The 15,857-nt window shown below is 38.6% G+C and overlaps 1 protein-coding gene across 3 annotated transcripts in view; it reads right to left on the bottom strand.

Moving 5' to 3' along the window:
* Positions 1-14,577, bottom strand: part of LOC115223469 (phospholipase ABHD3) — a 94,688-nt gene extending 80,111 nt beyond the window's left edge. For 2 of the 3 annotated variants that reach the window (XR_005003567.1, XM_029794060.2), the window contains exon 1: positions 13,565-14,577. Coding sequence is in view for 2 of the 3 variants with exons in the window: in XM_029794060.2 (XP_029649920.1) it covers positions 13,565-13,774 (210 nt within the window). In the remaining variant the exon portion in view is untranslated. The remainder of the gene's footprint in view (positions 1-13,564) is intronic. The other variant, XM_036512547.1, reaches the window with a different exon arrangement.
* Between the last annotated feature and the right edge of the window lie 1,280 nt (positions 14,578-15,857).

The following is a 15,857-nucleotide window of genomic DNA, read 5'->3' as shown; positions in this document are numbered from 1 at the left end:
ACTAGTTTCATTTCTATTCATAGCCAACTCTCACCCCACTAAAAACATCCTTATACATACCTTGTATGGCTCTAATAAGCCATTCATCTATTCTTAACTTCCTTAGAGACCACCAGATGACAGAGCAAGCAACTCTGTCAAAGGCTTCCTCCAGGCTGACAAAAGCCTAAGTACAATGGTTTACTTTTAGCTAGATACTTCTTCTTTTGTTGTTGCCTTACTAGGAACCTTGGCATCCATAGTCCTTCTCCCTGGCACAAAATCAAACTGCATCTCACCTAGTCTAATTCTATTCCTTATCAATTGGGTTATAATGCTTTCCAGAATGTTCATGACCAGGTCCAGCAGTTTGATACCTCTGTGAATGTTTCTGTCTAGGGCATCTCCTTTACCCTTGTAGCAACTAACAATAATGCTACTACATCAGTCATTGGCAATGAACTTTTCCTGGGTAACTTGATTTACTAAACAAGTGAACAAGTGACAAGGATGAATCCTAATGCACCAAATATTTTAAGCATCTCGGCAATGACTCCTGAGGGTCCAGGGACTTTCCCTGACTTCATATCCTTAATTAATTTATCTATCATCGTTATCATTGTCAACATTGATGGCTGGTCCCTCTTCGATGCATTCTCCAAATTTAGTACCCTTTAACAACGGCACTTCTATGCATTATTCTTCTCAGAATCACAAAGTGCAAGCATACCATTATCCAGTCACACATATTTCTCACTACAACCTCTCTCACATCTCTGGTGCACTGCTTTGCAATCCAGAACACCTCACACTTCTGATCCTCACACCATAAAATATTGGCAAATCTCCAGCTTTCTACTTCTCCTTTTACTATGTAAAGGTGTGTCACCTAGCTTCCCTTGTAGCTACCTGACATAATTCTCTGTTTTTATATATTTGCTTTTATATTCAACATAACTCTCTCCAATTTCCCTGTCTTCCCAGGCCCATTTCTTTGCTTTTGTAGCACTGTCTACCTCCTTGTTCAACTACCACCTCACCCTCAGCCTAGCCAGGACTTTGAACCAGCCACAGATTTGGTCTGTAGCCCTTGTAGGTATTGGTGTTATTTAGTTTAGGTCAGCATGCAGTGAGTGGACTTATGACCAAAGTCATTCGAATTGTAAGCAACTCATCTTTTATATTCAGAAGTATAACTAGGACTACAGTGTTCACTATATCCTTCTGATTTTAAGATGATAATGTAGGATTTAGGATTTGAGAGAAGTTTAGCTGCTATTTTCAGCTTCCCAGCCATTTTATTTTCCGGACATAGATTAGACACCTCTGTTGGATAATGTGGCCCTATATACACTGAAATTTCTTTTACGATGCTGGAATGTGATTTGCCAGAGACAGGGCTGCTTTTCTTAGTGGTTTGAGCAACTACACATCAGATCCATCATTGGCTTATCTTAACACCTGAGTCACAAGAGTAAACAATGGTGTGGAGATAAAACTGGAATTTTATTATCTTTTAATTAGATAACAGTTACTGTGTAAATTAGCTCTGAATCAAAACATGTGACCATTTCTATGGAAATCCTCTTAGATTAACCTACCAGTAGCTTGCCAGTGCTATGTTGCCAAGTGCCAGAGCAATGTAAGTCAAATGAATTGATAACTCATGCCTTTACTTCCCCAAAGTTATTCATTTTTCCACTCCCTGAAAAGTCATAGACAGCTAGAAATTATGAATAGCAATGAGATGAATCATCAGCTTCCATTGAATAAATACAAGATGTATTGAGTACTTTTGTGAGTGTGTGTGTGTGTATGCAGGAATGAGTGTGTGTATAAAGATGTGAGTATGCATATATGTGTGATGTGATGTGAATTTGTGAGTATGTGTACATCTATGTGTGCACGTGAGTATATGTATGCTCATTTGATAGTGAATGAATTTTGTATTTAGTGTGTGTGTGTGAAAGAGAGAGAGATCTTTGTTTGGCAATACTGGTAACAAATAAACTTCACCAAGGAAGTATGGCTGAAACATGTTTGGGGTTCTCATCACACATCAGACTCACTCCCTACTGCATTGTAACATTTTACTTTTAATTTAGAGGTTGTTTCCCTTGCCCTTCTTGACCAGAATTAATTATGAAGCTAAATGATTTTTATCTCCTCAACAATTTTAATGCTATTACCATTTAGCTTCCATGCTGAACATATCTCTAGATATTTTCTTCATGTCTTTATATATATATATATATATATATATATATATAGATGCTGATTGATACTTCTTGTCAAAAGGGTTCCATCTCTTCTTTGAACTTTTTGAACTTGCACAAAAAAGTTTTGGTTGGCCCGAGGCTACAGAAGAAGACACTTGCCCAAGGGTGCCATGTAGTGGGACTGAATCCAAAACCATGTGGTTTGGAAGCAAGCTTTTTTGAGTTAGCTGTCACTCACATGAGTAGCGTTCGAGATAAACACATTATATATATATATATATATATATATATATATATATATATATATATATATACACACACACACACACATACAATCTGACTGAGAAAAGTCATTTAGGATTCTAACCAACACTGAAGTTCATAAAGTTGTTAGAGATACATGTTCTTTTTCTTTCTCTTGGTGTTAAAAAATGGTTTAACACAAAATCAACTGGTCCAAAAATAAGATGAAGAGGGGAGAGAAAGCATCATTTGTAATGTAAGATTTACAAAATTTCCTTTAAAACACAACCAGTACTAGAAGAAATTGAGACAAATTCTAAAGAGACCAAAAACAGCATTGGGAATCTTAGTGCCAGCTAACAAAACTGGTAGCTTATATATTAGTATTGAATACTACAATAATTTACTTAAGAAATAACTATGCAGTTATTATAAGAATGTCCCTAATTTCATACTTACAAAAATCAATAAAAAGTCTAGACATAGAATCCAAACTAGAGTTAGATGATAGAACCAAGCCATATGCACCTAAAAAGAAACTAGAATTAACCTTAAGGATCACAATCATAATTTTGAATGTGAATCTAAAGTTAGATTCATATGCCCCTCCACATCTGATATAGGTAGGATTAATAAGAATATTATAAACAAAGTATTATCTAATCTGAAATATAAAATCAAACTTACATTATGGTCAGATAGAGTTGAGGCTATCAAATGGTTTCAAAACTTATAGAATAAAGAACATACAAAAATTTATACTGCTTGATATATCAAACTACTACTCTTCTATAAATCCTATACTGCTAAATAAGGTTCTGATATTTGCCATGAAGAAATCTACTTTATCTAAAAGTAATGCTGACATCATTCTAGGTGTACTTAAAACTTGAATAAACTATGAAGAAAATTTCTAGATTCATAAGGACAGAATAGATTATTTTGACATTACAATGGGGTCTAGTGACTCAGTGCAAGTCACAAACCTTGTCAGTATTTATATTCTTTTCCAGAATAGAGTCATGGTTTTCTAAGTTAGTGGAAGGTCTTTATAGAGGTAATGTTCTCTTCACTTTAGATAGGTGTGGTAGAGAAGGACCAGAAAGAAATAGGGAAAAAAGACTATTTAAGTTCTTTAAAACATTTAAACTATCCATAATGATAGAAAATGATTACTTATTAGCTAATTCCCTTGATATATGAATGGACTTGAATACTGGTTTATATGCATCATATCACAAACCCAATGGAAACTTGAGATATTTTAACAGATACTCACATCATCCATGTTCAAACATAGGTGCAATAGTTAGCAGTGTGTTTCATAAGATATCATGACTCTCAATGAATGAAAGCATTTTTAATTCACTTACAGAATACTCTATAATATCACACTAGCTAGAGCTGGATAGAGTGAAATAATTAGATATATGTTGATGAATGAGTGAGAGCATATTGTGAGAGTATGAATATGGAACCATATAAGAAGAAAAAGAATGTTACATAGGATAGTAAGAATGGATAGGAACAATGGAAAAAAACAGGAAATAAATAAGCATAGAAATGTGAAATACACAGATAAGAGGGACACAATGAGTAGGGAAGGTAAGAACAAAGTAATAGGAACTGTATGAATACAGGAAAGAAATCCTCCTTGAGCAATGATATAAATAGTGAAATTTATAAGATTAAAGGAAACATTAATGTAAATAAAGATATAACGCAATTGCATTGTGCAGAAAATTTAAGCAAACCAATACGGAAGAGGAAAAAATGTTAAAAATAATGGAAATTCCACAATATATAAATGTAAATGATGTAATAACAACAGTAAACATTCTAAAGGTAAGTCTGGTACCAGGGGTATTTTGTGGTATAACCCTGTATTTGGAATCCAGATATCATCCAAAATTGTTCAGGCCTTTTTTAACACATTGGATAAATATTTCTCCAAGTCTTGCACAGACACATGTTGAAATTATCGTATGTAGTCACACAACTAAACGTACAGTATTTTTAAACAGAATGATGGGAAACTTAGCCAGGAAATAGTATAAGAAATAACTTTACTAGTAGCAAGAATATAGAATTGGGTCAAACAAAAGTGCATGAGCTGAGTAATAACCATGGTATAAATACTGGTAATAACCTAATAAGTGACGTAAGAATAACCATTCTGACTCTATCTGGTATGAAAAATGTCTATCATAGAAACTGTGCAACAAATAGTACTGATTATGATAATATCTGTAGGAATGATTGAAAAAGTGAAAATCATAACATCAACATTAATAATATTAATTATATTAAGAATAAAAAGGACAATAACAAGGCTTAATATAATACCAAGGTTAATTATAGTAATATGAATTACACAGATAATTGCAACAATGACAATAGAAATGATGACGATGACGACAACAACAACAACAATAATAATAAATGCCCCGATGCAGTACCAGACAGTGGCTCTCATGCTTCAATCTTAACTGACAGGAAGTGTTATCATGTACATTGTTTTGTCTTGGTATAAAAGATGGCCTACAGCAAATATTCTGCTCAATACCACAGATTTGCTTGTCAGTTGTTTGACCTTAACCAGTTGACCATGTCCCTTTGTGGCTGACGATATGTGCATCTCTGATCATGAGCAGAAGCAGTGGGGGAGCATCATAGCCACGTGTTGAGAGGAATTCTTTGGGGTTTGGGTAATTCACCTTTGGAAACATGGGAGGTTCATTCAACATCCTTAAACAATCCTTAAACAGGGACCTTTTGAGCAGGATGGGTTACTCGACCAGAAGAAAATTCTAACTGGGCCCCACGTACAAGGTCAGGCACTGTTTATCTTGATATGAGATCACCATGTTGCACACATATGGTTGTGACGCATGTGCCTAGTGTACCCTTATCAGACGAGTAGTCCTGATGAGTATACTGGGCTTCGTATGTTTTACCCCAGTGTCACTTTGATGGCATGCACTGCTCTCTCACTCAATAACAATAATAAGAATAATAAATGCCCTGATGCAATACCAGGCATTGGCTCTCATGGCTTCTGATCTTAACTGATTGGAAGTGTTATCATGTACAGGCTTTTTCTTGGTGTAAAAGATGAGCTACAGCAAATATTCTGCTGAATATCAGTTTGCTCAATGCCACATATTTGTTTGTCAGTTGATTGACCGTAACCAGTTGAGCATATCCCTTGGTGTCTGACAATAATGCAGTAGGAGAGAATTATAAATCTGTTTTTTGCGTTTATTTTTACTTCTGTATTTCAGAATATTTAACTTGTAATTTTTGGATCATGCATATAATAATACAAGAATTACTATTCAAGTCCATATATATATATATATATAGAAACTCCTTCTACTTTTTTCATCTGCTTCCTCTCCTTAGTAAATAAGGCATGCTGTTTAAAACAACAACTTTATCTTTTTCTGCCTCATCTGTCTGTACATGCATACACATTGGAGAGTGTGACCCCTAGATTTAGCAATGGATGCTATTTATTTAGCCTTTATGTTGACATGCATTTTGGTGGATGCCACTATCTTGCACACACCCACATCACACTGTGATAATAATAGAGAACAAGCTCTACAGCTTCTTCTCTTAATGGCTGAGGGAATAGATTTTTTTTATTCTTTTTTTATTTATCTTTTACACTTGTTTCACTCATTAAACTGCAGCCATGCTGGAGCATTACTATTGTTAGAGCCTGATACTTATTCTATCAAACTCTTTTGCCAAATCACTGAATTACAGGAACATAACTACACCAACACCCAACCCTATTGTCAAGCAATTGTGGGGGATAAGCACAAACACACACACACACACACACACACACACACACACATATCTGAGAGAGTAGCAGCAAGAATAAGAATAGCCAAGGCAAAGTTCAGAGAATTCCTGCCTCTGCTGGTAGTAAAGGGCCTCTAGCTCAGAGTGAAAGGTAGACTGTATGATACATGTGTGCAAACAGCCATGCTACACAGCAGTGAAACATGGGCTGTGATTGCTGAGGACATGTGTAGGCTTGAAAGAAATGAAGCTAGCATGATCCACTGGATGTGTAATGTCAGTGTGCATACACGACAGAGTGTAAGCGCTCTGAGAGAAAAGTTGGTCGTAAGAAGCATCAGATGTGGTGCGCAAGAGAACAGCGCTAGTATGGTTATGTGTTGTGTATGGATGAAGCCAGCTGTTTAAAGAAGTGCCACATTCTAACAGTGGAGGGAACCTGTGGAAGAGGTAGACCTTAGAAGACATGAGATGAGGTGGTGAAGCATGACCTTCGAATGTTGGGCCTTAAAGAGACAGTGACAAGTGACCAAGACCTTCGGAGAATTATGCAGTGCTTGAAAAGACCCAACGAGCCAGGTAAGATTGTAGCTATGGCTGAAGCCAGTGTCGCATAACTGGCCCTTTTAAATGTACCCTTCAATCGTCAGGTAATATGCCATGCTTGTGAAGACTTGTTGAACCAAGTGCAATTGTAGTCATAACTGATGCTAGTACCACCTGACTAGCACCCGTACCAGAGGCATGTAAAATGCACCATTCAAGTGTGGCCAATGCCAGTGCTGCCTGACTGGCACCTGTGCTGGTGGCATGTAAAAACACCATTCAAGCATGATCGATGCCAGTGCTACCTGACTGGCTCCCATGCTGGTAGCACATAAAAAGCACCCACTACACTCTTGGAATGGCTGGCATTAGGAAGGGCATCCAGTTGTAGAAACCTTGCAAAATCGGATTGGAGTTTAGTGCATCCTCCCAGCTTGCCAGTCCTCAGCCAAACCATCCAACCCATGCCAGCATGGAAAGCGGATGTTAAACGACGATGATGATGATATGCATGCACACACACACACACACACACAACAGGTTTCTTTAAGTTTCTCTCCACCAAATCCACTCATGAAGCTTGGTTGGCCCAAGGTTATATCGTAGAAGACACTGGCTCAACCTTCACTCACTCTCCCTGAATCTTCTCTTTCTACACTCTCTTCTGTTCCCCTTCTTTGGTATGTTACTTTGAAAATATACCCTAGCAGTACTTCCTCCACTTTGTCCACTGCTACTCTCTACACCACCACTCCCTTACAACAATCAATCTATTCCTCCAATCATACTGTAGCGTCCCTCAACACTCTTTCTGGCTCTTCCATTTGCGCTATGCATTACAAAACATCCTCACTAATGTTGGTGGTTCAAAAAGTGTCCCTAGTCCATCCTCTAAAGAGATAACGCAGAAACGTTTCAGGGTTTGAGAAGGTTCTTTCGTCTTGTCAAAGGCAAGACAATTTCTCATGGTGCTACAAAAACATATGTCTAGTAAATTCTATAAAGTAGCTGGTGTTAGGGAGGAAATCCAGCCATAGAAACCAGGCTAAACCTTTGACCCATAAGATTCTATCAAACTATCCAGCTCATGCTAGCATTGAAATCAGATACAAAATGATGATGAAGATAACATCATCATCATGGAACATCTGTTTTCCATACTGGCATGGGTTGGATGGTTTGACAAGAGCTAGGAACGTTGCACCAGGCTCCAGCTGTCTATTTTGGCATAGTTTCGACAGCTGGATGCCCTTCCTAATGCCAATCACTTTACAGAGTATACTGGGTGCTTTATACGTGGCTCCATCACCAGTGATTTTAATGTGGCACCAGCACCTTGCATGATAAGAAGCCCTCAACTGGGAAGGAGGCATAGTATTCAGGAGGCATGCCTTGTGCCAGTTGAGGGATTTAAGGTATAGAGGGGACAGATAAAGGTGTCTTTCTATGGAGTAGATACAAAGGAAAGTGAGTTTGAAAGTAAGATAAAGGGAGTTACAGTGAGAGAAATGATGGCAGAGACGTGTTAAGACATGTCCTCAAGGGATATTGGAGAAGGGGTGAGAATAGGTGAAGTGATGTCGAGGCTTAGTCTGGGCAAGTGGGCAGGATAAGGTGACTGTAACAAATGATGAATGGAAATATAGGGAGAGGCTTAGGGGCAGTAGATGTTTGAGATCAATGAGGGAGATAGCAGGAAAGTGCGAAGTTGATGATGGAGAGCAGCACAGGGAGGGAAGAGAAAGTGCAAAAAGGAGGTGATTTATGGAGACAGTAGACAGGGGAAGAAGGTAACTGGGATGGGGTAAAGGTAACTGAGAAAGCCAGTATGGTGTGGTATGTATCTCTTCTGCTCTCAAGTGATAGAAGTGGTAGGTGTTAGGGGGTAAAATGTGGGAGTTGCTAAGCGGATAAATACTAAAGGTAAAAACATTCACAGAAATTCACAAGTGCATAAGAGTATTAGTATGTGACAAGGGAGAACAAGTCTCTGATTTCAGAGAGGATCACTGTGTAGGATCTCTAAGGATGGTGACCGAGAGAGACTAGAAGTGGATGAGGTAGTTGTTTACAATTGTCTCAGGAGAAGGGAAGAGAACCAGTAACAGTTGACAGGATGAGAAATGGTATCATTTCTTTTTTTACTCGAGGTATTTTGTATTTGTTTATCCCCATGTCAGTCCTTGATAAGTAATTCTATGATTAGAGACATTCCAGATATCCATTTTTTTTACTCAGGTATGGTGAAGCTTTGTTCCTTTCTTTTCTTCTTTGTTTCAGTCATTGGACAGAGGCCAGGTGATAATCGATTTGCTTTAAACAAATCAAACCAAGAACAAATTTCTTAAAGACTAATTCTTATCCTATTATCTCTTTTGCCAACCCACAAAGTTACAGGGAAGTAAATAAAACACTGGTTATCAAGTGATGGAGGTGAAAAATGCAAACACACACACAGACTTCCATAGTTTCCAGCTACCAGATTCACTCACAAGGTATTGGTCAGTCCAAGGCCATAGTAAGAAACACTTGCTCAAGGTGCACACAATGGGACTGAAATCAGAACCACATGGTTGCAAAGTGAGTTTTTTTACCCATAGCTTGAATATCTCGAACTATATTACAAAAAGTGACTTCATTTATAGTAGAAGATAATTTTGCAGGATTTAAGAGCTATTTCTAGCAAGTCAAGTGATCATACAGTAGTTCTCTTTATGACTCATTATCGGGAAGATTTTTCACATAGGTGAGATGGATGAAGTGGAGAAGGACCAGCTGGTGGTTGTTTAATCTCAGATCAGCTCTAATTAAACATTGCTATGACATGTGCAGGTAGTCAGACAAACAATGAGGCAAGGCTCCATCTTCCACTCATACCATTTCTCCATCCAAGGAATCAGTAAAATATTGAAGTACTAATAATATACTAAGCTAATATTTAAAGGATTTTACTCATCCCAAGAATTTATGGCCTTGTAACTATGTAAGAAATAAAAAGAGTATTGTTTGAACATCAGAAAAAATGTCTAATGGCATCTGATTTGACTGTCTATGTTCTCAGTTCAAAACCCTTTGAGGTTAATTTGCCATTCACTTCTCCAAGGTCAATAAAATAAAGTATCCATCAAGTACTGGGATCAATATATCAACAGCCCACACCCCACAATATTGCTGGCCTTGTGCCCTAAGTTAAAAACTATTATTATCATTGTTTACTTCTTTATTCTTTTGGGTGTGAGTCTGACATCCTCACCTTGGACACTGGGTTTGGATCAGTCTTAATTTTCTATCTTTCCTTCTGTTGGTCCAGCATGACTGAATATCATTGCAGAGTTTGCCTGGAGAGATAGAGGTATCACTCTCCTAGCAATGGGACTTGGTTGGGGCTCCCACTGAATGACTGCCCAGTGCTGACATCTAACTAGTAAACAGAAGACATATGCAAACAGGCTGAGGTCAGATCACGGCAGAAAGAGAAACTAACCCGCAACAGTGGGATAGCATAAAACCTCCCCATTATATGTTCAGAGACTCCCTACTCCACAGACCTTATGTTGCCACTTCAGTACCAAGTAAATGTCCAACTACTTCAATCCCAAAGGGACAGGAGACATTTCATGAAGCTGTTGAATTTCATTAATTGAATTTCAAGCAAACTGGGAGCAAGAAAGAAATGCCATAGGGAATAATTGTAGTGTATAGGAGTATCAACGAGTTTTGTGCCCTCCCGTGACCTGTTAATTGATGTCAAGAGGAGAGGCCTATCGAAAGCTTACATGAGTGTCATCAAACAATTAAGACCCCATAACCAAATAATCAGAGAATACAAAATGGAGTAATAATGGCTTTAAATTTTGGCACAAGGCAAGTAATTTCAGGGGTGGAGAAAGTTGATTACATCAACCCTAGTACTTGACTGGTATTTAATTTATCGACCCTGAAAGGATGAAAGGCAAAGTCAATCTTGGCAGAATTTGAACTCACAGTGTAGCAACAGGCAAAATACTGCTAAGCATTTCATCCAGTGTACTAACGAGTCTGCCAGCTCACCACCTTAATAATAATAATAATAATAATAATAAGTTTCTAACGTAGAGACATAAGTCCAGCAATTGTCAAGGGAGGAGGTTGGTTGATGCCATCGATCCAACAACTTGACTAATCCTTTTTTTATCAATCCTAGAGAGATGAAAGGCAAACTTGACTTTGGCAAGGTGTGAACTGGAACAAATATTGCAAGGTATTTATTCTCCCCAACACTCTAACATCATCATCATTGTCATCGTCATTTTAACATCCATTTTTCTATACCTCTATCGGCTGGACACAATGAAGTGAGGCTAATTTTCTCTGCTCAGATGCCCTTCTTGTTGCCACAGATTATTTCCAAGCATAATAATATTTCCTCTTGACCAGACATTTTCTTAAAACATCGGAAATGGATGACATTGTTCATATAATGGTGACATTCATTTACAACTGCTGTGTGATATGAAGACAAGGAGATACAGATATATATACACACAAACACACATACATGTACATATATAAGGTTCAGGCATGGTCGTGTGGTAAAGAAGATTGCTTCTCAACCACATGGTTTTGGGTTCAGTCTCCCTGTGCAGCACCTGGGGCAAGTGTCTTCTTGGATAGCCCCAAGTTAACCAATGCCTTGTGAGGGAATTTGGTAGACAGAAACTGTGTGGAATCCTCTGTATATTTGTGTTTGTCTCCCCACCACTACCACCACTTGACAAACAGTGTTGCTTTGTTTACACCCCTGTAACTTAGCCTATTGACAAAAAAGACTGATAGAATAGATGTCAGTGTTTCTAAAATAAATACTGAGATTGCTTTGTTTGGCTAAACCCTGTAAGGTGGAGCCCTAGTGCGACTGAAATGTGATGACCAAAATGAAATTATACATGTGTATGGACATATACATACACACAACAGACTTCTTTCAATTTCTATCTACCATATTCACTGACAAGGTTTTGGTTGAGCAGAGAAGGAGTTGAGGAGAAGAGAGTTGCCCAAAGAGTCACACATTGGGACTGAACCTAAAACCAAGTGGTTGGGAAGCAAACGTTTTAACCACACAGCTATGCCTGTATCTCAAACAATTCCACTAATCCACCACCCTTAGAATAAATATTTCTAATGTAGGTACGATGCCTCAAGTTTGGAGAGAGAAATTAATTAATTAACTCAGTTCTTTGATTGGTTCCTTATTTTATAAACATTAGAAAGATGAAAGACAAAGTTAACTTCAGCAGAATGTAAATTCAGAATGTTAAGGGGTGCAACTTAATACCACAAGGTATTTTATTAACTATTCTGCTGAATCTTTCAATAGCCTGCCTTCATAATAGTCGGTACACCCGCTTAGTTTAGAGAAGAAATGACCATTGCCAAATACTTCATTTTGTATGAACACACAATTTGGCATTAAAACTATTGCCAAACATATACCACAATCACAGACACACATACTTTTCACACACCACATGCATACACACAACACATACATTTATATACATACACACAACACATACACAAAACACACACACAGAAATACATACACACAACACATATACATACATATGTATTCCGTTACATATAACTACACACATTCATATACACATATATGCAAACACACACACACACATATATATATATATATATATATATTCACACACAAAATCATTTATACACGTAAGCATGCATAAGGGTATAAATGATTTTATCACACCAGAACATGACCGGTACTTCCTCAACTGGATTTTTTTTTTTTTTAATGAAAGATTCTGTTGATACAAGTAAAATTTGAAGGAAGAAGTAACAATAGTTTTCCATGAGAGCATTTTGTCCGGTTCGCGACCACTTCTGGCAACCTCCTGCACACAAGGGAAACTTCTAGGTGGTCGCTCAATCTGTCTAAAATTGGTGTTGAATTTCCTTCAAATAATACACTCACTTTTGAATGAAAGGAGAAAATAGATATAAGATAATGTAGTTACTGATATACCAAGACTGGTTGGACAGTCACGGTTGAAACGTCTTTATAATCATAAGGTTTATCTGCTGGATTAGGGATGATCTTAACAAAACAACCACCTTCCGTTAACCTCATCATAATGATTCCTAATGTTAGTATAAAGGAGAGAGCAAAGGTAATTATATCAACTTCAATACTTGATGGATATTTTATTTAAATCAACTCGAAAGGGTAAAAGTTAAAGCTGATCCCGTCAGTATTTGAACCCACAACGTTTGGGCCGTAAACTAAATCCGTCGTACAAATGAGTCGTCTGTCAACCGAGCTGAATGGTGATGAGGATGAGAGAGGAACTCCCGGCACAAGGGCGGCGGCGAATGATGGAGACACCACAAGGACAAATTAGAAAAACGATGACTGAAACAGAATAAAACGAATAAGGATGATAATCTGTAATTTCCGTAAAGGAGACGAGTTGTGGGATGTTTTCTTACAGCCTCGGATTTTGGGAAAACTGGGAACAAATAATTGACAATATCAACTGACAGGTGCTTTATGTTTTCCGAAGCCCCGGCTGGATTCGAACTCAGAAGGTAAAGATATGCAATTAAGATGCCGCAAGGTACTTATTTAGGGCATCGTTCCACTAGATTTTCCAATAATAATAAAGATTTCTTCATCTTACCATAAGGACGATGGATGAGGAGGAAAATCACAAATTATGATAATAATAATAATAATAATAATAGTAGTGACTCACCTTTCCGACATAGAGCAGGTAGTAGGCGAGGTATGTGGCTCCGAATACACAGAGAATAGGCAGAGATGGATACTCCTGGAAATACTCTATTGCCTGCCAAAGATAGTCTGCCAAGGCAGAAATGTCGAGACCGGTTGCGAAGAATTGGGCAGAAATGTTTCCATCGCGACTCCCCATTATTTTCTCTTTCCCTTTTGACGCAAACTTCATACACACACACACACGCGCGCGCGCTTCTCTCCCCTCTCTCTGCCTCTGTCTCTCTCGTCCTCCCCTTTCTCTCTCTCTCGTCCTCCTCTCTTTCTTTCTCTCTCTCTCTTTCTTTCTTTCTCTCTCTCTCTCTCTCTCTTTATAATCTTCTTAATGGAAGACTATAGTAATTGTCGGTCGTCACTTCGGGTGGCTTTCGTAGGATTTTTGATTGAATTTTCGTCAGATTACGATGATTTGCTTTGATTTGGTTTGATTAAATTCCGTTGATTTCTGTCAATGGAAACAATTCTGTTCGTCAAGCTGAATGACTAACCGCAAAACACACACACACACACACACATATATATATATACTGTGTGTGTGTGTGTGTGTATGTATACGCGCGTGTATGTGTGTATAAATATATACACCTGGCTAGTGAGACTGCATAATAGAAATTCCCAATTCACGGCGAAAGTGTTGTTGATTTTCTGGGGTTTTTTGCTCCTGTTTTTCTCTTCTCTTTTCCTTCTTCCCTGGGACCAGCCGGACTTTTATTGAAAGGCTTGACAGGACCTTTTCCAGTGAACACAGCAGCAGACGTACCAGACGAATGTTATTTGCCAGTCCGATCTCTTACTAATAATGTTTACGTCTGTACCTACGCCAAGTATAAATATATATATCTACATTTATCTTTATATAGAGTGAGGAGGTGAGGATTATCCGGCGGCGCCTCTCATCTCTCACCCAATGCGTCGGTTCTGTCGGCAACAGACGACATATCGACCTTTGACAGAGGAAAAGACCGAATGTGGGAGTGGGAGTGGGAGTAACAGTGAGAGTAGGTGATAGTGTTGGAGTGGGAGTAACAGTGAGAGTAACAGTGAGAGTAGGTGATAATGTTGGAGTGGGAGTGAGAGAAGCGGCGAAGTGGGGAATGATAGCGGAAGAGGAAAAGGAGAACGTAGTAAGAGGAGAGAATGAAGTGTGGTAGCAAGAAGGGGAGGAGGGAAGAAAGAGTGTGGACGAGCAGACGGTTTTCCCTTCGATTTCAGTTGGTCTGGTTTGGTGGCCGCTAAAAGCTGTCCTTCTATCGAGCTCTGATCATTTCTGATGGATGGATGTGACCAGCTAGCCATCTGGGTCCTTTGGTTTCTCATGAATGAATGGCTGTTAACGCTGACTGGTGTGGGTAGCCGGCGATCGTTGCAGTTGGGTGTGGCTGGTCGCATGGCTGCTTGGTTGGTTGGTTGGTGGGAGAAGACACAAGTTGGAGTTGTTGGTTGTTCAGGGCCAAACCACCGATTGTATTGTGTGTTTGCGCATGCGTGTGTTGATGTATAGACACAAGGTAAAGCGTACACTGACATACGAACCATTTCCACAAATGGTTGCTAAACTAATTCTTGACTACAGTCACGAGGAAAAGGAGGCCAAACCACCAACAGCCTCAATTATCTTCACCCGGATTGCTTTAATGAAAACCTTTGTCGATTAACTGCTGACACCAGTTTTCATTATAGTTAGTTCAGAGTTGTACACCTGGCAAGGGCACAGACTTGCACTACCTGCCATACACGACCTTCGCCATGACAGTCGATGTGAGTGTCACTACCGCCGAGATGTCGGTAACAGTAGCATCCCAACGAGTGACCTGAGGCAGAACGAAAACATATCTTTTCTAAGAGTTTGCCATCACCACAAACCGGTCCAGTAAGCTCCAAGATCACTCGACAAGGAGAGGAATTGTTTGATCACAACTGCTTATTTTTTATATGTCTAAATCATCTCTCAGCATTGAAACATCAGAACAGATCTTTTGACCACATCTACATCTTAACATTCAACACATGCCTGATCCTATACCAACTCAAAAAGCACTCGTGTCCAACTTTGTAGCAACCCGAGACATCAGGAAGTATTTGGATCAGACACCGCTCCGTGGTTCACATACATCGTGCAATGCCTTGATTTCTCGTGTGTCTTCACTCAACATATCTCTAAACTTGTGTCTTATCTTTATTTCATAGCTTCTTTTTCGACGTTGAAATAGTTTCAACACACAAACCAATCGTCAGTACCTCCAAAACAGACGGCA

This window comes from Octopus sinensis, linkage group LG23 (genome assembly GCF_006345805.1).
Source record: "Octopus sinensis linkage group LG23, ASM634580v1, whole genome shotgun sequence".
NCBI lineage: Eukaryota > Metazoa > Mollusca > Cephalopoda > Octopoda > Octopodidae > Octopus > Octopus sinensis.
The sequence above is the reverse complement of the archived record's forward strand: the minus strand, read 5'-3'. Positions and strand labels throughout refer to the sequence as shown.